At 32.9% G+C, this 24,192-nt stretch overlaps 2 protein-coding genes across 2 annotated transcripts in view; one reads left to right on the top strand and one right to left on the bottom strand.

The window, feature by feature from the left end:
- GNB4 (G protein subunit beta 4) overlaps window positions 1-7,251 on the top strand; it is a 74,028-nt gene extending 66,777 nt beyond the window's left edge. Inside the window, exon 10 of the mRNA XM_040251365.1 lies at window positions 763-7,251. Within this exon, the coding sequence (XP_040107299.1) occupies window positions 763-869 (107 nt within the window). The 3' untranslated portion in view covers window positions 870-7,251. The remainder of the gene's footprint in view (window positions 1-762) is intronic.
- MFN1 (mitofusin 1) overlaps window positions 5,637-24,192 on the bottom strand; it is a 35,129-nt gene continuing 16,573 nt past the window's right edge. The window contains exons 8-18 of the mRNA XM_040251355.1: window positions 23,685-23,838; window positions 23,501-23,568; window positions 18,225-18,346; window positions 16,495-16,621; window positions 16,218-16,322; window positions 15,818-15,920; window positions 15,440-15,669; window positions 13,406-13,558; window positions 11,733-11,929; window positions 9,639-9,773; window positions 5,637-7,763 (exon numbers count right to left, since the gene is read on the bottom strand). Coding sequence (XP_040107289.1) covers window positions 7,682-7,763; window positions 9,639-9,773; window positions 11,733-11,929; window positions 13,406-13,558; window positions 15,440-15,669; window positions 15,818-15,920; window positions 16,218-16,322; window positions 16,495-16,621; window positions 18,225-18,346; window positions 23,501-23,568; window positions 23,685-23,838 — 1,476 coding nt within the window. The 3' untranslated portion in view covers window positions 5,637-7,681. The remainder of the gene's footprint in view (window positions 7,764-9,638; window positions 9,774-11,732; window positions 11,930-13,405; window positions 13,559-15,439; window positions 15,670-15,817; window positions 15,921-16,217; window positions 16,323-16,494; window positions 16,622-18,224; window positions 18,347-23,500; window positions 23,569-23,684; window positions 23,839-24,192) is intronic.

Raw genomic sequence — 24,192 nt, 5'->3', positions numbered from 1 at the left:
TGCTAATTCATTCTTCTTTCCAATATGATTTGGAATATTTAGTCACAGTGGTCATTTTTTGTTACTTCAACCCATAATGGTAAATTTGACTTTTTCCAAACATTGCTATACAGAAGGTACTGCAGATAATATTAAAGAGTTATACAAGATTAACTTCTGTGCCTGAGATTGGGTGAAAATGGTGCTTAATTACATGTGAGAGATATTGCAAACTCAAACAGTAAAGATTCTGAGAATTTGATATAGTCCAATTTTTTTTTTAATCTTTATATCTCATTTTCCTCCCAAACAGTTGGGAATATTTAATTTTATTCTGTCTGGTGGTCAGAAGATCAGATAAGCTTAATATTCAGAATAAACTAAAACTAGATGAGTTTGATGGTTTCACAGTTACGACTGAAACATTCCAGTGTTAGTGGTTAAAGGAATAGAGTAAATTATGTTGGTATTTTTGGTGGTGTCTTCTTACGTTTCTGTTGTTCTGGTGGTAAAAGTTCATTGAACTTCATTTAAAATTATTAGCAAAATTCAGAAGTATCATGAACTTATTAGTGACATAAAAGTCTACATGTTTTTGAAGAGATGATTTTGAATATAAGAAAGCATAGTTAATTTGATGCATATGTCAGAAATTCATGTAATACAAAGAAATTTTATTTTATATACATGCCCACAAGTACCCATCTAAGATCTTTCTGCATACACTTGTTTAATCCTAAAACTTGTCCATCGCTAACTTTTCACTGAACTTTTGTCTTTCAGGTGTTCTTGCTGGTCATGACAACCGTGTCAGCTGTTTAGGTGTAACTGATGATGGCATGGCTGTGGCAACAGGGTCTTGGGACAGTTTTCTTAGAATCTGGAATTAACAACACATGCAAATTTTCCATTCTCCACTGATACCTGGAGAAATCAGTACTACAGCCTATAGCTGTGAAAAAGAATTTACCTTATATTTGCAGGTGAAGATTTTTCTATTGAGATTATTATATACAAAAAAGAAGCTTTCAGTAAACTACAAAATAAAAAAGGTGAAAACAAGGTAAAGGTGCTTGCTGAGGTCAGGACCAGTGTATTAATCTGAGGAGTTGAGCTCATTTAACCTTGATGAATTCTTGCTTGTATTGTCTAATTCTTTATTTTGTGTAGACAGATATGTACACATTACAGCAACCTATCATGTTAGAATGTATGTTTGCATTTCTTCAGAATTACATTTTTAACTTTATATAGAAGTATCGCATTTTTGTGTTCTGTAGTGGAGGAACAAGGCACAGTAATACATGGAAGTGAGACCATACATGTGTGTATTGATGTTTAAAGAATATCTCCTTGAATTCCAGCTTTCTTTTTGATCTGAAAGAGATCCTGGTTGCTTACTGTTTAAGAAGGCTGACAACAGGGACCTACTCTATAGCTCAGTGTTATGTGGCAGCCTGGATGGAAGTTTGGGGGAGAATGGATACATGTATGTGTGGCTGAGTCCACTTCGTTGTTCGCCTGAAACTATCACAACATAATCGGCTATGCCCCAATACAAAACAAAAAGTTAAAAAAAAAAAATGCTGTCAGACGTAGGTACCGTTGAGGGGAGTCTGTGTAAGTATCAATAGTTTCTGTCTCATCCTCTGCCATCTTATCAATTTAAGTAAGTGTTTATGTTGAATCCTTTAAAGAGGACATAATCTAAAGGCCAGGGAATCTCACTCTGGAATTTGAGACATACATAAGAAACTCATATTATATTAACAGGTAGATAGCAGTAATCACATGAATTGTTCTTATTTTTTAAAGTTAGATATGATCAAATGACATTTAGCATTCTAAATAGTTAGGCTTTCCTACTGATTTCATCTTCTAGAGGTGAGTTTGCAGGGTGCACTCTGATGAACATTTGGACTGTCTTTGCATCTGAAGAAATTTTCCCAGTGTTTCCATCAGTATGTATCTAGGAAGGACACATAGTGTGTGATGGCATTATGATTTTGAAAGAAGTATACAATCTAACAAATGTTACAAATAGTTACAATGTAAGGTTGCTTTATGAATGTTCATATAAAATCTGAATTGATGTTAACTCTGTGTCTTCAAATATTTAAAAAGTAAACATTCAAGCTTTTTGATCTTCTGTACCATTTCCTCCCACTAGGACAAAATACTGATTTCTAAGTGGTTTTGCTTCAAAGGATACCTAGATCAAAGTGTTTCCCACTTTAAAGCCAAAAGAAAATTCCAAGAACAGTTCTTAAAGGACTCAGAGGAAAATACTAAGCAATTTCTCTGCTTGTCAATGATATAATGTGTTTATTACTAGAATGAGCCCCCTTGAATTTAAACAAAGATACTTTTGCTCTTGAATTTTCTCTTACAAATAATCTAAATGATTGACAATAGAAGATTGTTAAGTCTTGCTTGATAGTGAAGTCATGGAGTTTTTCTAATATAGAGGTGCATTGTTTTGTACTTAGTAGACTGTGTCAGTTACTGTTGAGCTAGATCTGTTAACTTTTGATCACCTGTCGTCCTAAATACTCCCAAATTTTACTTGTAAATTTCCATTTTAATATTGTGGATGTGCTAATAAGTACATCAGCCATAAGGAATTAACTGTTTTAGGATACTAAAAAGAGAATAAAATGGAAAAAGGAAGATTAAGATATAGGACCAAAAAAAAAAAAAAAGACTGTTGTAGATGGCAGGCATGAATGTATATTTATATACATATAACAGGATTTCTGTGAATTTCTGATGTTAATGTTTGTGGACTATTTAAGAAGTGATACAAAAATCCGCTCTTTGAGATAAGGCAAGACAATTTTTAAGGGGCAGTCATTTCCAAAAACAGGAGTGAGGATTATCATGTAGTTCAGCAATTTATTCCAAAATCCTATTGAAGCAAGCATTTGTAGCATGTGCAAAATTGCCTTATATATATGAAGAGTATCTCCACTAGTTTGAAAATGATTCTAGTAACAAGATAATTTAGAGGCACAGACTGTACGAATTCTGTGGTCTTAAACATGTTAATAAAAATGACAATATTAAACTTTTTGTAGGTGGTTAAAAGGCAGTTATCATAATTAAACATGTACTAGGCTACTGAAAATTAACCATTATCATGGCTGATTATACATATGACCAAATGGTGATACCATATTAACTGACTTACAGGTTAAAACTTTAGTTATCTAGTGATATGGGTCCCACTTGCTAAATTTGTGTACTTGCAGTCTGAGTTCATCTGATTGTGTATTTAAAACTTCCTGAAATGGATATATTTTATAGACGCACAGTACAGCTTGAATCTCAGTTTTTCCAAACTTAAAAAAGGCCAAATGTAGTTTTAAGGAATTTGCATCAATATTGCAGTTCTGGTGCCTGATTTTTTTTCTTTTTACCTAAGAAACATTTAATGTGCCTCAGTTGGGTTTATTTGTAGATTCTTTAATCATTGCATAAAGAACAGTTAAGATATGGCAGTATTTTAAAGGCAAATATTCTTTTCTAAAAGTGGGGTGATGGCCTTGTGTTCAGCAAATCAACCCATAAACCTCAAAAAAGCACTTCATGCTGTCAGCAAGGACACTGCCTCCACTTTGATGGACTGGCCTCATTTTTGGCAGCTGTGCTATTAGAGATTTAAACTAAATATTAAAGTTTCTTCCCTAGCTCAAATTTTTATAGTTGTGAAACCATGGTTACAACAGCATATTGAGTTCCATCTTTAGAGAGGCAAAGATTTAGGCTTAATATCTCAAGAGATACTTAAGTATCAGATACTTCTTAGATACTTAAGTATCAGATACTTCTTAATTCTGCAAGAGGGCTTACCTGGTAGGCAGTCTCCTTGTTTTAATTTAGACTCATCTGAACTGATTAATACTGCATGATGATAGTAAATTAGTCTCTTTACATAATAGAGGTAGGTGCTTCTGGAATATGTTAAGTAATTTTAAAGTTAACCTATTGAAAGAGAAACCTTGGCTTCTTCAGGTGACAAACTGAAATTTTTGAAGTTGCTAAAAAAAAAATACTGTTCCAATATTATATAACTAACTTTCTCCAACACCTTTGATGTTTTAGATTTATAAATTACATTCTGTTTTAAAAATGAAGATGTTCAGGGAAATTTATGCTTATTAGCGAGTGTCTTACAGTTTAAATTGTAACAGTTGAATACTTGTGGCTTACCTGTTGACGTGTTTAAATGTAATGGAAACTGATTAAAAACAATCTCCCAAATGGGCCTATGATTTTAGTAATAGATTCTTTCTAAAATCTTTAGGGTGTGAGTTAGGCTTAAAAACATTTTCAAATTATTATATTCAGTTTCTAATTTCCCTTTTGCCATCGTGGAAAGCAAAATTTTAAACTATTTCTTACCTCATTTGAATTTTGAAAACGCCCACCAGTCAGACTATCTTGTGAGAAATGGTAGCACAGTGGATAATACTGGTGTTTTAAATTAGACTAAATAGAATGTGACGCACCCTTCGTATTCACTACTTCTCCCATTGTTCATTGTAAGTTGCCTTAAATTCAGTGCTATATTTAAAAGTATTGGTAATAATAGGTACTCAATAAAATGGTCTGTAGTTGAATGTCTAAGCTAGCATTGTTTTAAAAAGTAATTTATTAATCAGAATGATGGTACAACTTGTGTTTAGCAAATTTGTTTGCATGTTGATAAAATTTCCTAAGTCTTTTTTCTTAAAACCAGTTATTGAGCCTATAAAATAGTTGACTAATGCAGCATATGGAAAAACTGGTTAAATTTTAGTTTCAATTGATGTTAAGTGTGCCCGACAAAATCTTACATCATACAGTATTTTTTAATTAATAGAACTTCAGTGATATACTTGGTAGATATTCAAGCCTTTTCTGTCTCTTACACAATGGTGCTCTATCCTATTGTTTTCTCAAAGAAGCATCTGAACACTTGCATTTGCATATTCTTATCCAAAGGCATTCACATCTAATGGATTTTTTAAGTTGATTAAAATGTTTTTCTTCACCTAGAGTGGTTTCTACACTTGTGGCCAACTGAACCTGTCAGTCTGTGGGAAAGGTGAATGTATTAGATTAAAGCTCTTAGAAAAAAGCTTTAAACCAAACTATGTACTTGTATCATGACTTAACAGTGTTCTTGAATCATTCTTGCAGTAATTCATTCCTTTATTTGTATAGTAGCTCTGTGAAATAATGTTGCTGTGAATTGATATTGTAATCAATAAAGTGCTTTTAACCAGATTTCACATAGCATGTTTTAAATTGTTTTTATTAGGATTACTTTTTTAAGTCTCACAATTAGAACTCCAAGCCCAGCAGTTCATGCTCAGCTCTGATTCCATTATCTAAGCATTCTCATCGTGAAAAATGCATGGGCTGCCAGAAGCAAGGAAGAGATTGGAGGTCCAATGACCTATCCTATAGTAAGTACTGTTTATGCTGGCCTACTGTTAAAAGGCCACAGATTTTAATTAAAAAGCAGAATTTAAGTCATTCTTCCCTTAAAGCTCCCTTAGGATAAAAATGAGCCAGTTTCCCCAAGATAGCTTATATGCTTGCCGTAAAAATCATCAAAAATAAAAGATTAAAACTCACTAAATGCCAGTATAAATGTTCTATTTATCAACTTTCAGGCAAACAAGTTTTATTTTCACCTTGCATATTATAAAAAGTCTAGGTTTGTAAAAAGCTGAAGGTTATACAAAGTTTATAAATAATCCTGCAAACACACATAGTAGACAAGTAAATGTGCAGTAACTTTGAACATCAGCCATAAATCACAATTCTTTATCATTCATGGGCTTGGTCATAGGTGAACTTAGCCCAAGCATAAAAGTGGGCTTCATTATTTTAGTGTCCCACTTCCAACATTCATATATTTTCAAACTTGATCAGGCAGAACTGGATTTAAGCTACTGATGGAAAATTTAGTATAAACTTACTATAGCAGAACCACTATTCCACAGTTCCCAAATTTTGGCATGCATCAGGATCACCTTCAGGGCTTGTTAAACCAGAAACTGCTGATCCCCAAACCTAGTATTTGATTCAGTAGGTCTAAGATGAGCCCCAAGAATGTAATTCTTACAACTTCACTAGTGATACTGTTGATTGAGGGACTGAACTGTGAGAGCCACTGTACTTCGCACTCATGGGGTAATACCAAACCACTGTACTATTTCAGAAGTTCAAGTACTGGTGTATAAAGATTAAGGCCTTCAACTTGTAACCTTAATTAGCAGTACCCAGTCTTAAACATCAGTTTTTTCTGTTGCAGCTGTTACTTAGTCCCACTTCTTGGTGACTTGTATAATTTTTTGGTTATAAAGCCACAATGTTAGCTATAAATGAGTATCTGGATTTGAATATTGCATTCTAGTATCTTATTTGCATAAACAAACATTAAAGGCTTCTATGGCCTAAATAATTTTATTTTCTCCTTAAAATAACCTGAAAAAGTGTTGCACCTGTAATGAAAAGCCTGAACAGCATCCAAGAGACTTAAACGTACAGAGAAAGTACTGAGTATTGAGGAAAAAAGCCTGAAACATCATCCCTTCCACGGAAGAGCACCATGAGCTCTCCAGGCCAAATGCGCTGTCTTCTGGAACTGTGGATTCCTAACATGCACCTGGTGATGCTGATTCAGTGGTCCTCAAAACTATTTTTGCATAGCAAAGCCTTAGACCAGTTTTTCATGTTTCCATATAAGTTTCTATTAGTTTTTTAACACAGAAACAAACACACTATTTTAACTCAAACATTTTCATTAAGGTAAAAAATAAAATTTTTAACCATGCCCTGTCAAATTCATACAATTAAATGAACATAAAAGTCACCGTCGGGGACAACCCAGAAGTATCCTTGGCAAATACTTTTCGAAGAAGAGCATTTTTGACTGTAGCCACCCAAAATTCAGATCTTCCATCTCTTTGGCTATTTTTATCACTTCAAACTTAACTCTTAACAAAGAAAGCTTTCCTTACTGGAATCACAGCTGAGGCTGAACGTGTTTCTTGAGAAACATGAGCAAACTATTTAGACCCAAATACTTTCATAAAGGACTTTTTCTAATAACAGACCTATACACTGCTTTACATCAGTTTCAGTGGGAATAAAAGGGAGTAAAAACAGCATTATTTATTAGTGGTTTACATACCTGTCAGGATGGCAAAAGTGATTGTAACCTGCATAAATAATACACGAGAATATTCCACACTCCTTTGTGATTACAGCAATACAGTTTATAAAACAAAAATCTGATTATTCCCATTAAAGTCAGCATCAAAAATTAGTTTTGAAAAAGAAAGTGAAAGGAGCATTCTCTAACTCCTGGATGCCAGGAAGCAGAGTTTTTCAGAATCAAAAACAGAGCCCTAATTAAGAGCAAGGCCCCACCCCTCAGGGGTCACAGAGTTGTTTCTTTTGCTTTAAACTAATTCATCATTTTCACATATCAAAGGATTTTTCTTTACCCAAAATTATAGAGACACCATAACACTCTTCAGAAGTGCAAACACCCTGAGACAGATCAATACCGGGATCTACTCAAGGATTTGCTATTTAGGTATAGTTAGTATAATTCATACTTAAAATCACTTCATAAAAATAACCGTCCAAATCTTCCAAACTCCATTTTCTCCTATGATGATCACCAAAGCAATCTCTATTGTTAAGATTCTTCTTCTCTGCTTGAATGTAGAAACCGCTTAGTAAAATTCTCCAGCTGGTTTTCAAGTTGAACAGCTTTATTTCTAATTAAAAAAAAAAAAAAATTAATTATCATAAAGGTCAATGAGAAAAAAATGCATCCCATCCAAATCTTGAAAAAAAAAAATCACCAGTTAGCTGTTGCTACATTAATCTGAATTCAGATCCACTCTTAAAAGCATTTACTATATATGCTACTATAACTTAGTAATAAACACAGACTCCACTGGCCAGGAAAGATATACTGAGATAAAATCTTTAACAAGAATGAAAAGCCTACACATATGTATACCCATGGCTGATTCATGTTGAGGTTTGACAGAAAACAAAATTCTGCAAAGCAATTATCCTTCAATTAAAAAATAAATAAACTTAAAAATTGAAAAAAAAGAAAAGCTTAAGAGATAGTGGAGTCACACCACCTTACAAAGAAATTTATCCTAAGTGACATGAAGACATAATTGTTCCTGAATTCCCTTTAAGTATAAAACATAGAATAAGTGCTTTTATGTATACATACAGTAGCTGGCAGATGTCAAAGGACCATAGTTGCCAAAAATATATTTTTAAATATTAAAAAACTGTATATAAAGAAACCAAATGCCCATAAAAAGAAACAGGTTTGTGTCTCCCATTCTCATAATGTGCCATGGTGTATACACATACTTAAATGAGTCTCTCTCTTTCCTTCTTGGTCTTGTTTTTTATGTTGCTAAGCGGATATTGTCAAGGTCATATAATTTAAATGTGCATGTGAACTCCACTGTATATTTCTTCAGAAAATGCTCCTGAGATACATAAGTACCAATAATCTATCAGGTTTTTTTTTTTAACTATAGCAAGATGAAAAAATAAAAACATACCTCAGTTAAAAATTGTTTTCTATTGGATACTGTTTCACCAAATTTGAAAGGCTGTATTTGGGATGATCTAATTTAAAATAGGAGCAATGGATCACACGAAATTCACTTGGGTGGCAGGTGGTGTGTGTGTGTGTGTGTGTGTGAGAAAGGATGCTGGGGTCTAAGTCACAGGCAGTCACGTTTTCAGAAACTCTGGAACAGAAACGCAATGAGAATGTGACTGGTGATCAGACTGAAATACCATGTATGGATGGATTCTGTGTGTGTGTGTGTCTGTCTGTAAGGATGTTGGGCAGTCACATTTTCAGAGACTCTGGAACAGAAACGCGATGAGAATGTAACTGCTGATCAGACCGAGACACCATGGACAGATATTTGTGTTCCAAAATTCAGGTCACAAGGACAGCCTCTCCAATTTGCAGACATTGCAAACTGTTTTTATACAGGCAGCTATATGTAGCATGTGCCCTGGTAAGCAGTAGCAGAAATGAAATGATGCTTAGTGATTCTCCCAGACTTGTAGTTGAGCGAGCTAATGCACAGCAAGTTAAGAACTGTCAAGAAGTATAGACCTTGTGCTAATACTTCTGGTCTTGACTCCCCAAAGCAGAACTTATTTAGGGTCCAAAGAATCCATGGCAAATCATATTAAAACCATAATTCCACTTTATATTAGGATATCTTGTTTACTTCTGCTGCTTCAAATTTAAGTATACCTAAGAGTCCCCACTGAGATGAGAAGTTATGAATCTTGGATACATAGGACTGAAAACTCATAATTTTAATAACAGAACTGCGCTAAGAAAGGACAAATATAGCTTAACACAGGGCTCTAAGTCTGGATCTAAAAAATTCCTTTAATTCATATTTTTTTGCTGTTGAAATTAGTTTTCACTGAAATTATAAAACATATGGAATTAAATATGGAAAATTATAATTAAGCCAATGCAGAAAGCCAAAAATTTTAACATAAATTTGCTAGCAATTTTACATAATTGTATTTTGGTAATGAGACCAGTAAATGTTCATATTACTGAGAAGAAAAAGTTCAAATACCTTAAGAGCTTTGAATTGTTTTGTATTTTCTCCAGTTGATCTATTTCTTTGGATAACCTAGCAATTTCTTCTTCTAGATGACTTTGTGTAATATCAACTTGTTGGCACAGGCGAGCAAAAGTGGTTGCCATTTCCCTTAAAATAAAAAACAATTTTATCAGCAGTCATGAATGTCTTTTTAAAATGAATAAGCTTTAATTTAAAGCTTACATTAAAAAAGTCACAAGATTAAAAAATCCCTAAGACATAAGGTATCAAAGAACATTGCTAAGAATGGTATGAGGGAGGGTAGAGTGTATGGTACTTGTAAACTTAATATGACTGTGGGCTTGATTTCATCTGGCCTCAAGACAAATGCTCAACAGGTAGTAACTACTCTGCCATTTTGTTGTGAATGTGAATAAGCTATAAAAAGGCAAAGGTTGGGTATATTTCTTCAGAAACATATTAAGCCTTACTCTCATCCCCTACCAATAAGAATAAATTACTGGAAACAGGAAAGGAAATTTCATGAACTTCTGTGACTTAGTCAAAAATACTTTATAGCAACGTTTATTTGGTGTATTTGTGTCAAAGGGTGTATTTGTGTGCCAGTTAATATGTGAACTTTGGCAAATATTGTGTATTTGCTATTGGGAGCAAATGCCTAGTAGGTGTGTACCACTGGACTTTGATTGACTGACTTGTTTTTCTCTGCAACTGTTCTCCTGTTCTCTTGCCCATCTTCATCTTTCCCATGGTCTTTTCCCTCTCCCATCTCTCCTCATCTGACCAAACACCAAGATTAGACAAATGAAGCATCTATTTTAACATTTTACTACATTAATATTTGGCTAGTATTATTTTATGTAACTGGAATAATTATTTGAAGTTGCCTCTGTTAAAGTGTAAAGTCATGTAAAAAAGAATACAACTTTTAATTTACCGTAACTTCTAGCTATAGTTATTGTCACATGGTAGGTGATTAATGTTTGATAATGATGAATGGAAAGCTTCATTCTGTTTTTATGAAATGTGAACCTCAACTGATTTCTTTTGGAGGTCTACATCATCCTCATTAATATAAATAAATCAAAATTAACACCATTAAATAAAATAGGAGCTCAATAAATATTTGGGAAATGAATGGACTAAATCACTGGTCTCAATTCTGTGACCTCGTTGTTTCTGTTCCCTACAGCTCTAAATAGGTTATTACAGGATTTGATCTTGTGTCTGAAACAGTTCAATCTTCTGGCAGTTTTTGTCTCCTGAGTCTAAACCACTTTACACACTGTAACACTGCCAAGTTACCGGTTTTAGAGCTTAATATTAATGATGTCACTCCCAAGATTCCTGATTATCCAAACCTGTCCTATTGTTAGGCTTATACTCCAATGGACTCCCCTTATGTACACATCTGCCACACTGAAATTATCTCATGTTTCTGAACATATTCCTTTTCTCCCCGACTTCTTGCCTTTAGTTTGGGCTCTTTTCTCTGTCTCCCTCTTTCTATTCTGCACATTCAAATCTCATCAGGCTACCTCTCTTCCAGGAAACCTTTACTGATCCACTGTCCTTTATGCTTTAAGATTCTAGAGCCTCACATTATGAAGCTCTCATTACCTATCATTTTCCATCTTTTTAAAAAATAATTATGTACATGTTGCTTCTTCTACTAAATTGCAATTATCTTTAGCTCAGAAAACTTTCTAATTCAGCTGTCAGTAGCACCCTAATACAGAATATTATGCATCGATTTGACTGGGGTCCTATGTATTTTTACTAAATTAACAATAAATATTTGAGATACATAAAAGAAACTCAGAGGACCAAGGTGTTTATTATTATAATAAAATTCTCTTGGGTTTTTTAAAAAAATCACGCCTATAAATCTGGGCTGTAATAGTAAAAACAAATTACATTCACCACCATGCATTTATCTTGAGCCCACTGTTTGATCATTCTATTTTTTCCATTTTGGTGGCAATTATAAAATATGTCCACGTTGTGCTAATTATTTGAGTTGTACTCTTATTCATGCATTTCTGCATGTATGTCATACTTCAATAAAGCTTTAAAACAAAAACACAGATGAATCTTTCAACTTACTGTTGTACTTGATGGCTGCAGTTTGCACTTGTGAAGCTAACAATCATTTGTAGTTTTTCAGTTGCATAATTCACAAATTGCTGTTTAAAGGCTCTTTCCTTGGCACGGGTGGTCCAAGTGAGCCTTTCATAAAGATACAAAGCTCCATACATACTTAATGAAACAGATATGAGTTTCCAACCTACAGTTTTCCAAATCTGTAAGATAAATTCACAGCTTACTTTGAGAAAGAAAGACACTACTAGGGAGACTACTCAAAGGCATTTAAGAAAATGCTTTGGCTCTGTACAGATCCTTGAGTTAGATCCATTTTTAAAAAACGTTATCTTCCTTTTCTATAAGATAATATGAAATTACTGAAAATCAAGCTGAAAAAGGAGCAGCACAGAAATAGCAGGCAAGAACTTTTATAACCTGCCAAGTATTTGGTAAGTTGATTCAATGTATCTCAAAAAGGGATGTTAATTTTTTTTGGTCAAAAGCTTAAAAAATCAAAACAAACTATATATAAAATAGACTTCCCTGGCAGTCAAGTGGTTAAGGTTCTGCACTTCCACTGCAGGGGATGCAGGTTTGATCCCTGGTCAGGGAACTATGGGGACTTCCCAGGTGGTGCAGTGGTAAAAGAATCCGCCTGCCAATGCAGGAGACACACATTTGATCCCTGGGTCAGGAAGAACCCCTGGTGTAGGAAACGGCAACCATCCCAGTATTTTTGCCTGGAATATTCCACAGATAGAGGAACCTTGTGGTTCATGTGGTTGCAGAGGCAGACATGACTAGGTACACACACACACACACACACACACACAGAACTGTGATCCCACATACCATGCAGTGAGGCCAAAAAAGAAACAAAAGTAGCCAACAAGTACCTACTTATAGCACAGAGAACTATACTCAATATTTTATAATAACCTATAAAAGAATCTGAAAAAAGCTATATATATACGTGTGTAATGTGTGTAAACAATCACTTTGCTGTACATCTAAAACACAATATTGTAAATCAAGCTACATGTCAATTTAAAAAAAGGAAAACAAGTAAACCTATGCTGTTAATGACATAAAAAAATTTTTTAACATGTAAGAACTACTACAAAAAATAACATTTAATACTTTAAGGTGATCTCTTTGGTATTTGGAAAAGGCTAGATAAGGGCTCTGGATCACTGTTATTCCAATGCATAAGTATTGTTTCTTTGTGTGCTGTGATGGAAATATTACTTAAAAATATATGTTGTGATAATCATTTCACAATACATACATACATTAAATCCTGTGGTACACCTCAAACTAATACAATTTTATATGTCAACTATATTTTAATATAAAAATAAATATTTAGGGTGGTGGGAGGGAGGCTTAGGAGGGAGGGGATATATGTATATTATGGCTGATTCACATTGTTGTGTGACAGAAACCAACACAACATTGTAAAGCAATTATCCTCCAATTTAAAAAAATTTAAAAACAAATAATAAATATTAAAAAAATTTTAAAGATTAGATCCATGAAACTCAGTTCAATAATTTTAACCTACAACTTTTCATATCATCTTATAGAACCTGGAAACAGAAGTAAACATACCTTTCTTTTCCTGATCTAGCAGGTAGCTTTGCAAAAATTTCAATTTTAATCACACCAAAAAAAAAGAGGTACTGTTTTCTTACCACTCCTCCAACAACGATGACGCCCATAGACGTTCTAGATGTAAGAGAGGCTAATGTTGTTATTAGGGTAACCATGAGTTCTTCCTGTGATGCATTATCTGGCGTTGCTGGGTTGGAAGGAGCAGTGGGAGTAGAAGCTAAAGATCTGGGGAGCTGATAAGGTTGAGGGGTAAAGAATTAATTCAATTAAACAGCTATACATGGAATAATCATTTACAAAATTCTGTTATATTCTCTTTTAAAATTATAGCAGTAAAACTACAAAAAGAATGACTCCAATTAATGAGTTTACCATAAATACATGAAGAAAATAAAAATGGTCTGAAACCATAAAGAATAGATTTTTATAATATACAATGAGTCTATCTATAACAATAGGCCCTCAAGTCTCAAGAGAAATGAAAACTGCATATAAAATTTTTTTCACACCAAAAACACAGTCTTTTAAAAAAATATTGGGCTTCAAAATTAAAAACGTGAGAATTTCCTTGTGGTTCAGTAGTTAGGACTTCACGCTTTCACTGCCAAGGGCTTGGGTTCAACCTATGGTCAGGGAACTAAGATCCCACAAGCCATGCAGCCAAAAATAATAAATAAATAAAAATAAAAAATGAAAGCATAACAAAATAAAAAAACCTTTACACTTTAAAACATACCATAAGAAAATTAAAAGGCAAGCTATAGACTAGAAAAACATAAATATTTTGAAATCATGTATCTGATAAAGACTTATATCTGGAATATATGTAAAGGACTCTTAAAAGTCAGTAAGAAGTCAAATAACCTAATTTAAAAATGAGCATGTCAATCTATGCCAAAACCAATACAGAATTGTAAAGTAAAAATTAAAAATAAATAAATAAATTTAAAAAATAAAAAAAAAAAAAAAATAAAAATAAAAATGAGCAAAAAATTTGAATAGACATGTTACAAAAAGAAATACAAGAATAAGCATATGAAATGATGTTCAAAATCATCAGTCATTAGGGAAATACAAATCAAAACTATCAATACAATGAGATACAACTTTGTATCTGCCAGAAAAAAAAGCCTTGATTAGAATGTGGAGAAACAGAATGTTAATATATTGCTGGTGGGAATGTAAAACAGTGCATCTGCTTTGGAAAACAGTTTGGCAGTTCCTCAGAAAGTTAAACATGGAGTTACCATATGGCTCAGCAATTTCATTCCTAAATACTCAAGAGAAATGAAAACACATGCCATATAAAAACAGTATATGGGTATTTATAACACCATTATTCATAATAGCCAAAAAGTAGAAGCAACTCAAATGTCCATCAGTTGATGAATGGATAAATAAAATGTGTGACAGCCATGGTGGAATACTATTCAGCGATACAGAAGAAATGCTGAATACTGATACATGCTACAACATTCATATAGTATGATGACAAATCTTGAAAACATTACGCTAAGTGAAAGTAGCCAGTCACATTTTGTATGATTCCATTCATAGGAAATGTCCAGGAAGAGCAAAAAGAATAGCTAGAGAAACCTGACTAGCAGTAGGGCTGGTGGTGGAAATGGAGCCTGACTGCAAATGGGCACAAGCATACCCTCGGGGGTGACAGAAATGTTCTAAAACTGGATTGTGGCAATGGTTTTAAAACCCTGTAATTTTCCTGAAAAATTACTGAGTTGATAAATTCAAAAAAGTTTTTTTTAAATGATTAAGATTAGAGAATTTACAAAATAAGAGTATCAAAAGTGAATGCAGAGTAACCTACAACAGTATTGAATGAAAATTTAGGGGTTGGCTTTCCCTTAAATATAGTAGTATACCTAATTCTAAAATGGCTCTATATCATAAATATTACCATACAAATAAGCAAAGCTGACACAGGTAGTTCTACACAGAAAATCACACAGATGAAATAAAAAGAGACTCTCAACTGGTAGAATCAGATACATACCTGTACAGTATAGCAATAACCACCTAACAAAAAGCCTACTCAAATAGAAAATTTTTTTTTTAAAAAGCCTACCAAAAAATATTTATATAGAGATAGATACCTGAAAGATAGGCTCTGATAATCCTAGAAGCACCCGCTGAGCATTTGTAGGGCCCAAGAAACGATGGACAAGAGAAGACCAGCCCAGAGAAAAACGAAATACAATATCCTCTTGAAAATCTGAACATAACTTGTGGCAATTTAGGTCATAGCTAAGATCAAATTTCTTGCAAGGAACCAGTGTATGTAGTTTATTCTGAATACCAGCTGGAAGTAATGGCTTCAAATTTTCTAGAAAGAACCAAATTATGATACTTTGGTTAACAACAGTAAATAATGTTTTACATTTTATAAGATATATAAAAGATATTATAATAAATCTTTTATCATTGAAAAAAAGAGAAAAAACTACATATGAACTTGCAGACATAAATATTACCAATAATTTCTTGCTGGGATTGAAGCATTGATGCGTTGACTTCACTGGTGCACCGATCAGCCAAATTTCTTCCCATCCCGTCTTCTATGTGCTTATTTAACTCCTGTTAACAGTGGTAGTAAGTGTCCACATTATTTTCTTCTCTAGAACATATACAGACTTTATAGAAATGCTAAAAAAGTAGTAAACACTAAAATGACTTTATTCTTTTGAAGTGGATAATTTTCTTGTGTATTTTATAATTTACATTTATTATAAGAATGTACAGGAGATCTAACAGTTTAATCCTGTACTGATTGCCATGAAGACACTAAAATGGCCAAATCACTAAAGAGTGGAGTAAGACTCAGTAAGATAAGTAAACTGTATCTGAATAACATTTAACAACAATGTAACTTACATTTTTATATACTTTCAATACACTTGGAGTAGGATGAAACTCAGAACAAAATTCATCAACCAAAACAGAGAGTCGACAAATTTCATCTGTCATTGCACATGAAACCTGGAAATACAAAAAAATCAGAATTAGAAAATTTAAACAAGATGACTGACTACTCAAAAAAATCAAATTGAAAAAACTTAATATTCTTTTAAAGTAACAGATGGATAATATTTTTAGCACTATCAAAAGTATTTTCATTCCCAGATATTATCACAAAGCTAACGTTACCCACCTTATTTGCAACCTCCTCTGTAACCTCCCTGATTTTTTTTTTAACATCCAGTGTTAAAAGGTTCATCTGGTTTCGGATAAAGTCCAGTCTATCAATTTGGTCTTCCCTCTCTTCTATTGAATAAACCCTATTATAGTATGAAGAGTAATTAATATTCAGGATACATTTAAGTTCTAAAGAAATTAAGGAGACACTCACATATATTGAACCATCTGTTAGCATGATATAAGAAAAAAAAAAACACCTTGTATTTCAACATCTAAAAGGGATTCAAATAACATTTCACTCATAAAATGTTTTACAGATGACTGGATAGAAACTGCTCTCTCTCTGCTCCTATGGTACCTGAATCCCACAAAGTATTAATAAGGATTCTAAATCTCCAACCATTTCACAGATACAAATATTCAAAACAGAACTAACTCATTATTGAGTCTACTTAATGAAGCACCCTGCAAGTTCAATCCAGCCAGCTGCTAGTTTTTGTTAGTTTCCTTGGAATACAATCACATGCACTCATGTACCTACTGGGTGTAATTGGCTGCTTTTGCTCTAAACTGAAGAACTGAGTAGCTGCAAAATAGACAGTATGGCCCACAAAGCCTAGAATATTTACTATTTGCTAAATCTGTTAACCCTTGGATGATACAGGAAAACAGAAGCCTGAGATTCTTTTTTTAAATATCTTTAGCTAAAAGAGTTACAAACCATCCTCAATTCACATCTGTTTTTTGTGCCAGGTTTATTTTTATAAAAATTAAGGTCAATCCAGTGGACCAATACTTTGGCTACCATAATACAGCAACTGAGTTCAATATACAGAAACACTGTGACACAGCAGCGATCAGACTCTGGGTTCTGACCCTTTTGTTTATTATGCTGCAAATTCTCTAATTTTATACATAATGCATCCTGCAAAAATGCCAAAATTAGGCAACAGACCTAGATATGAGTGGAGTTTACTTCTCAGCAAGATCAAATACATTTAAAATTACCAATTTTATATCATCTTGGATTTAATCTTAGATGCTTTATATCTTTCCATTGATTGGCTTAAGTCCACTTAAAGGTTCAGTTGAGGCCTAACATCATTATGCTTGTAACATCTAGTAACATCGTGATCTTAGTTTCAAGTGTACCAAGTTTTGAATAGTGCTGGTTCCTGTATTCATTTTCATCGTTATCAGGCAATAAATGAAATAAAATACTGTACTACAGTAGGACATATGGAGTAATGCTTACCAAATTCACCTTCTGGCTGGCAGGTAGTACCACCTTGATTGTTTACCAGCTGATATAAAACCACAACTGGCATCAAAGAGTGATTTCCAGATTTTAACATATGAGTAAATAAAAGATGAGTGATAGGTTGAATGTAAAAAAAAAAAGTCACCTGCTTTGAACTTTGAAAAATTCTGTTTAAAGAAATGGTTCTTCTACTGCTTTAAAGCTATTTTCAAGTCATTTAAAACTCACAACTCATACACAAGAATACTGAGATCGTATTCTGAGAATGTAATACTGAGAATGTAAATAATGTGTTCAAGGTTGTAAAAAAAAAAATGCTTAACAGTTTCAAATATTCATTAGAAAACATGCAAGTAGGCATCAGCTAAACCTATTAGGCTGATGTTAGTGTGAAAGGTATTCAGTAATAATAAAAATTTTAGATCAGTCTCTTCATATTGACACAAAAATAATTTTTATTTTGCAATAAAATGAATTCATACCTTTTCTCTGCTGCTGCCACGTTTATTGAATCCATTATGTTTTTCACAGTTTCTAGTATCTGTTTAGCTCTGATAGTGTGCTGTTCAAACTTTGTTTTCACTGCTGACTGCGAGATACACTCCTGCGAGGGGCCCAAGCCATAACACATTACTGTAATTCCATCCAAACATTTTCAGGAATTTAAACACAAAAACTTGCTGTTCATAACATTAACCAAAACAAACACAAGGAAAGAAAATAAATGAAACATAAACACAACTTAAAGTTATAAAGGTTAAAAAAAGGATTCAAAAGTAAAAAAGCTTTAACAGCAAGTTCATAGCTTTGTGTAATTTTACACAGTAATGTGCAATGGATCTTTGACTATACTATCTTCAAAAACAAATTAAAAAGGGTACTATTTTCAATGTTAAAAAAGATTTCCTATTAGATTACTAATTTTACTTGGATCACCTTTAATCTATTTCTAGTTCATCTATCTTGATCTTTCTCAAATTTGTAATTGATAACCTCATAAAGTTCTTAAGCCATGGAACCAGAATTCTACATTGAAAAAAATTAGTCGAATGATGCCATATAAAATTCATAAAAGAACTTCTACAGATTAAATCCTGAACAAACTGAAAAGTACTCTTTTAACAGTACACAACGTAGTATTTTAACTTGTTTATAGAAAATATCTATAGCTATTTCTAAGATAATGCCATTATTGTCATGGGACAATATAGCATGTGCATACAGGTCAGAATGATACACTATCTCATGTTTTACTTTCAAGTTAATTGCACTCTTAACTTACTAACAGTTCTACAAATCAGTGATTCATGACGAGTATTTTTTACACACAGACTAATACAACAAAACGCGTCACATATGATCATGGATGTTTCTTTTGTGAAATTGTTTCAATTTCAGTATGTGTGCATACTGCTTGTTATTTAAAACATTTAGTGTGATTCATCACTTAAATCTTTGCAAAATTGTTAAATTAAAATTGCCCTTTCACTTTTATTTCACAGAAAGTCTAATTCTATACTGACATTAACATCTGAAAACAACTTCAAGTATCTACAGAGAAATGCTAGCTGGTCTTCAAACAATCAAGAAACACTCATCTGGGTTACAACATCAATACTCAAAACAGATGTTCTATAGAACATCATGTTTATTTTTTACAATAAATTTTTAAAAGGATATACCTTCCAACTCTCTACTATTTCCATGAATTTATTTTCTTGAGCTTAATATAAAACTGGTACAAACTGTGATAATTACTTCCTAAAGTAATACTATCCTTTATCAAAATAAATAGCTTTCAAGTTTTAAAGGTAGTCAGTACCCTAGCACTGTTATTCGTTACCTTGAAATCATTGGTATACATTTAATCAATGTCCTATTTATAATCTGTATTAAGCCTTTACATTTCTAAAATGATTATTTTGTTCACTTCACTTTACAGAAAGTGAAAGCACTCAGTCATGTCCGACTCTGCGACCCATGGACTATACAGTCCATGGAATTCTCCAGGCCAGAATACTGGAGTGTATAGAAAACAAAACAGATTCATTTCTTTAGCTCCAGGGTACATGAGGATAATTCATTTAGCTAACAGTTTCCTTAACTCAGAGCCCACTACTTTTTTTCAAAGCATAGTCTCATTTTTGCTCATCATCAAGCTCATTTATAAGTTTCTCAATTATCATTAACCTTGAAAAGATTAGTGTTAGGAAGTTAAGAGTATTACTGTTTTGTACATGCCAGAGCAAAAGCTACCAAAACTACATAATATCAACCATAACATCAACTGCTTATTTTTTAATGACCAAAACAAAGCTTTGATTTTACTTTAAATAAGTGTCTCATTAATTGCCAAATTAACCTTTAGAAAACTATAATAAAAGAATAAGAATAGTTTTAAAAGAAAAAAAGTTAAAAGAAATTTTATGTTCCTCGATGAAGCAGATCTAGATATCAGCAATGAAGACCCCAAATTTGTAGATAACAGCACAGTATTAGAGCTAGACTAGACAAAAAGGAAAAATCTCCAAGTTATTACAAGTTATTCCTTGATTCAAAAATATACAGTAGTGAATATGTAGGAAGAAGAAAACAGGCAATTGTTTTCTAATTAAAAAGTATGCCACACTGTTGTTCTCACTGATTAGAAAAAGATCAAAAGTCAACTACAAAAGGAATACTCTATTCCAAATGAAGTACAGGAAATGCTAATTTAAATAAAGCTTCTTTACTGAACCATTTCTCAGAGTCCTGTATATACTAACATACTTATGAATCTCCATGGAGGTCACATATAGCCTGCAAATAGTACCCAGACTTATTTCATCAGGAACTCTGCTTTCATAAGGTGAAGTTTAAAATACCACACCAGATGATTTAAATTCCATCTTGTCAGAATACACTAGAGGCTGCTTGAAAACTTATTAAAGATTAGAAGCAAAACAATAATCACATTTCAGTTAAGATCTTCTGATTTTCTATTTACATCCAATGAAAACAGCTTACAACTAGTCATACGTAGTTACAAATTTATAAATATTAATATTTATGCGTAATTAAAACATAAAACAAATTTGTCAAGTCCCCTTGATAAAAGACCCCAAATACCCAATAACATGCTATTTACCATTCCAAACATGTTACTTGGAAATATTTTAAACTGACAGAAGAAGTGCAAGAAAGAACACCAAGATACCATATACCTTTCAGCTTCTTCTAAATCAAATGAATCTCAAGAGTTCTATGGTAAAGATCAGATTGTTTGATAAAATGATGAACTTGGTACAGTTTTTCTTTTCACAAAAATTGTAAGATACACACACACAAACAGAAGTCAATTCTGAAAACAGAAAATGGGCATTTAAGGCCACATGTTGTCATCATAACGTTAAAAAAAAAAATCAAGAAAAGTCATGTGGGAAGAATCAAAATACCTGAATTTTAATAACTCCTGTATTGAGTAGGAAATGCCAAAAACTATAATTAAAAATTAATCAACAACGAAATCTGGATACTGAAAGCCATGGAAGACATCCAATGCTACACTCACAGACAAATTCATTCCACTTTTATAATCAAAGCAGAAAAAAAACTTTCTGTAAACATTAGTTGAACTGAATGACTAACAACCAAAAAACGCTATTTATAAACTGATAAATTATTCAATTAATCTTTAGAGGATACAGCAAAGCAATAAAATCATTGACAAATCTCAATTAAGATTAAAATATATATATCTCATATACTTCATCTAATGATATATCTATATATAGGTACATAGACAGATATAGAAACGGAACACAAAAAATTTTAAATAAATAATTTTATACTAAATTATAAATTCTCAGCAATGTATCAATTTATAAGAAATCATAAATTATCAAAATTAATTTTAAAAGTAACAAATTTGAGCTTTGGCAAACAGTTGAAAAGAGCTGTCAATGTAATTACCAAAAAAAGGTTTGGGCATCAAGACAAAATTGTTGGCCCATATGACTATTTCTTTAGGTAAATTCAAATCACTTTTAGCTAATTCTCATTTTATATCTATCATAGCTTTAAACAAAAATTTCAAACTCTAAAGCCTAACATTCTCTACAACTTCATGGAAAAGTTCTTGCTCATAAATAGTTTTTTCCAAACATAATTTTTAGATTCTCAAAAGAACTTCTAAAATAAAAAAGTGAAATACCAAGTTTCTTCTAAAAACATTAGAAAGAACAGTTCCCAACTCTTCCTGATTATTGCAATCACTTGGGGAGCTTTAAACCTTGAAGAGATTCCTAGGTCCGTCCTAGCCCTACTGGATTAAGTCTCTGGGATAGGTCAGGAGCCTGCAGGTCTCTAAAGTACCTTGTGTGTTTCTCATCACCAGCCAGGTTTGGGAACCAGTGCTCTACAGCACATCTTTTATTCTTCTCATTCCCACCTCTTCAAAGAGATATTCTGGGAAAGCAAAAGCTGTACTAGGAACCAATATGAAAGAGGTATGAGTGTATAACTGAACAGTACATGATTTGGAAGGAGAAATCAAAGATAAACACATACAGACAAGGAAAGAAAAGCTCAATAAATAAGAAAAGATGAGGGAAACAACAAAAGATACTCTCCCCAATATTTTTCCCATGGATGAAATGACTGTTCCTGATAACAGTGGGTAGAGGATTGAATCTCTTGTGCAAGAAAAGGGCAAGAATATAAAAATGATCTTTAATTAACTGGGATATCATGTATCCTACAGCTTAACTTGACAGAACACCTGTTGATATTCCAAGGACCTCTGAAGAATCAGAAACACCTTACCAAGGGAACAGAGAGTACGCTGTCTTAAACATTTTGTCTTTGTCTACCTAATGGTCTTTTTTTTCTCACCAAATTAAAAGTAGGGGATAGTGAGCAAATGATTAATTTAAAAAATTCTGCCAAGTACATTCAATATTTATGTCCTTAGTATTATAACAGTTACTACTTATAAGGAAGAATTACAGATGGAAGTTTTTTCAGTTCTGAGTATTTGTGTTCATCTCGGGGGTGAGGAGATATGTAATCTAATAAATAAGACTAGATAGAGCTAAATGAGAGCCAAGAAGATTAACAGCTAAAGTATTTTTCAGTCAATCTAGGATGTTTTAAGGTCTCTGAATAAAACACCTATGCCAAAATATAACAGGATCTTCTCTCCACTGGCACACACATTAGTTATTCCTGCACCTCAGTGGCTTAGATTCCCCTAAAGTATAGGACCTGTATCTTAATTATTTTTGCATCTGTTTGTTTCGTTCAGCACATTTGGCATAAAACGTGGAGAATTAACAGGTGGCAATACAGTTGAGAAATGTAATTAACTTTTGTCAAATGGTGTTAACTATGTTCTATCAAAAGAAAAAAGATCTTCATTTTGCTCTATTACCCATTCCAACAGCAATTACATTTCTTTAATCTTGTCCCTAACTACTGAATATAGAGTATTATATTCATCACACAACACAATATTAAAAAATATGTCTCATTTAGATACAAATACATTTTAAAAAAAGAATAAGAAATTACAATCTTTAATTCTCCATTCTTACAGATCATCCATTTTGCAGGGACCTTCTTTCTTCAGACTTTCCTTGCTTCACTTGTTCTGTCAGAAACTACACTAAATAACACCAAAGGTTATTAACAAGGACAGGTAATGAAAACAGAAGATTATGCTCACTTTCCAACCAACGCTACAGTTTTATATTAGTCAATACATTCACAAAATTCCTACCTCAAAGATTTGTTCAAAATTCTGAAACTCTTGTAATCTTGCCTGAAATCCTTCTGCAAGTGCCCCACCTGTAATATTTAGGTGAAGAGGTTTAAAACCTAGTGTATAACAAGATAAGATATTTGCATGCTACTTTTATAATCTATATTTATATTTCAAAAGGAAATCTATAATGGATACATACCACCTTCTGGCATCCCCTGTGCTTTCTGCTTTCTAGCACTAAGAACTTCCTTTGCAGAAACAAAAAAGATACGATTGCGTGCTTCTAAAGGATCCACAACTCTGAGCTCCTCCACCAAAAAATGGAGGCATCTTTCCATATGCTGTCTGCGTACCTAACAAAAAAAAAGAGTATTAAAAGAATTCTAATAACTAAACAAATATGAGTTATAGGCCTATACTAAACTCCATTTATAGTGATATTAAGGATGGCATCACCGACACAATGGACATGGTTTTGGGTGGACTCCAGGAGTTGGTGATGGACAGGGAGGCCTGGCATGCTGCGGTTCATGGGGTCACAAAGAGACAGACACGACTGAGCGACTGAACTGAACTGAACTGATTACTATACTATGTAGTAACAGTTGGCTTATACTTTTTTTATAACTTTATTTTTTTTCAACTACTTTAAAAAAAACTGGACTATAGCTGCTTTACAATGTTTTGTTAGTTTTGCCTTATAATTA

Source organism: Oryx dammah, unplaced genomic scaffold, assembly GCF_014754425.2.
Source record: "Oryx dammah isolate SB20612 unplaced genomic scaffold, SCBI_Odam_1.1 HiC_scaffold_2, whole genome shotgun sequence".
Lineage (NCBI taxonomy): Eukaryota > Metazoa > Chordata > Mammalia > Artiodactyla > Bovidae > Oryx > Oryx dammah.
This window is presented reverse-complemented; position numbering and strand designations above follow the sequence as displayed.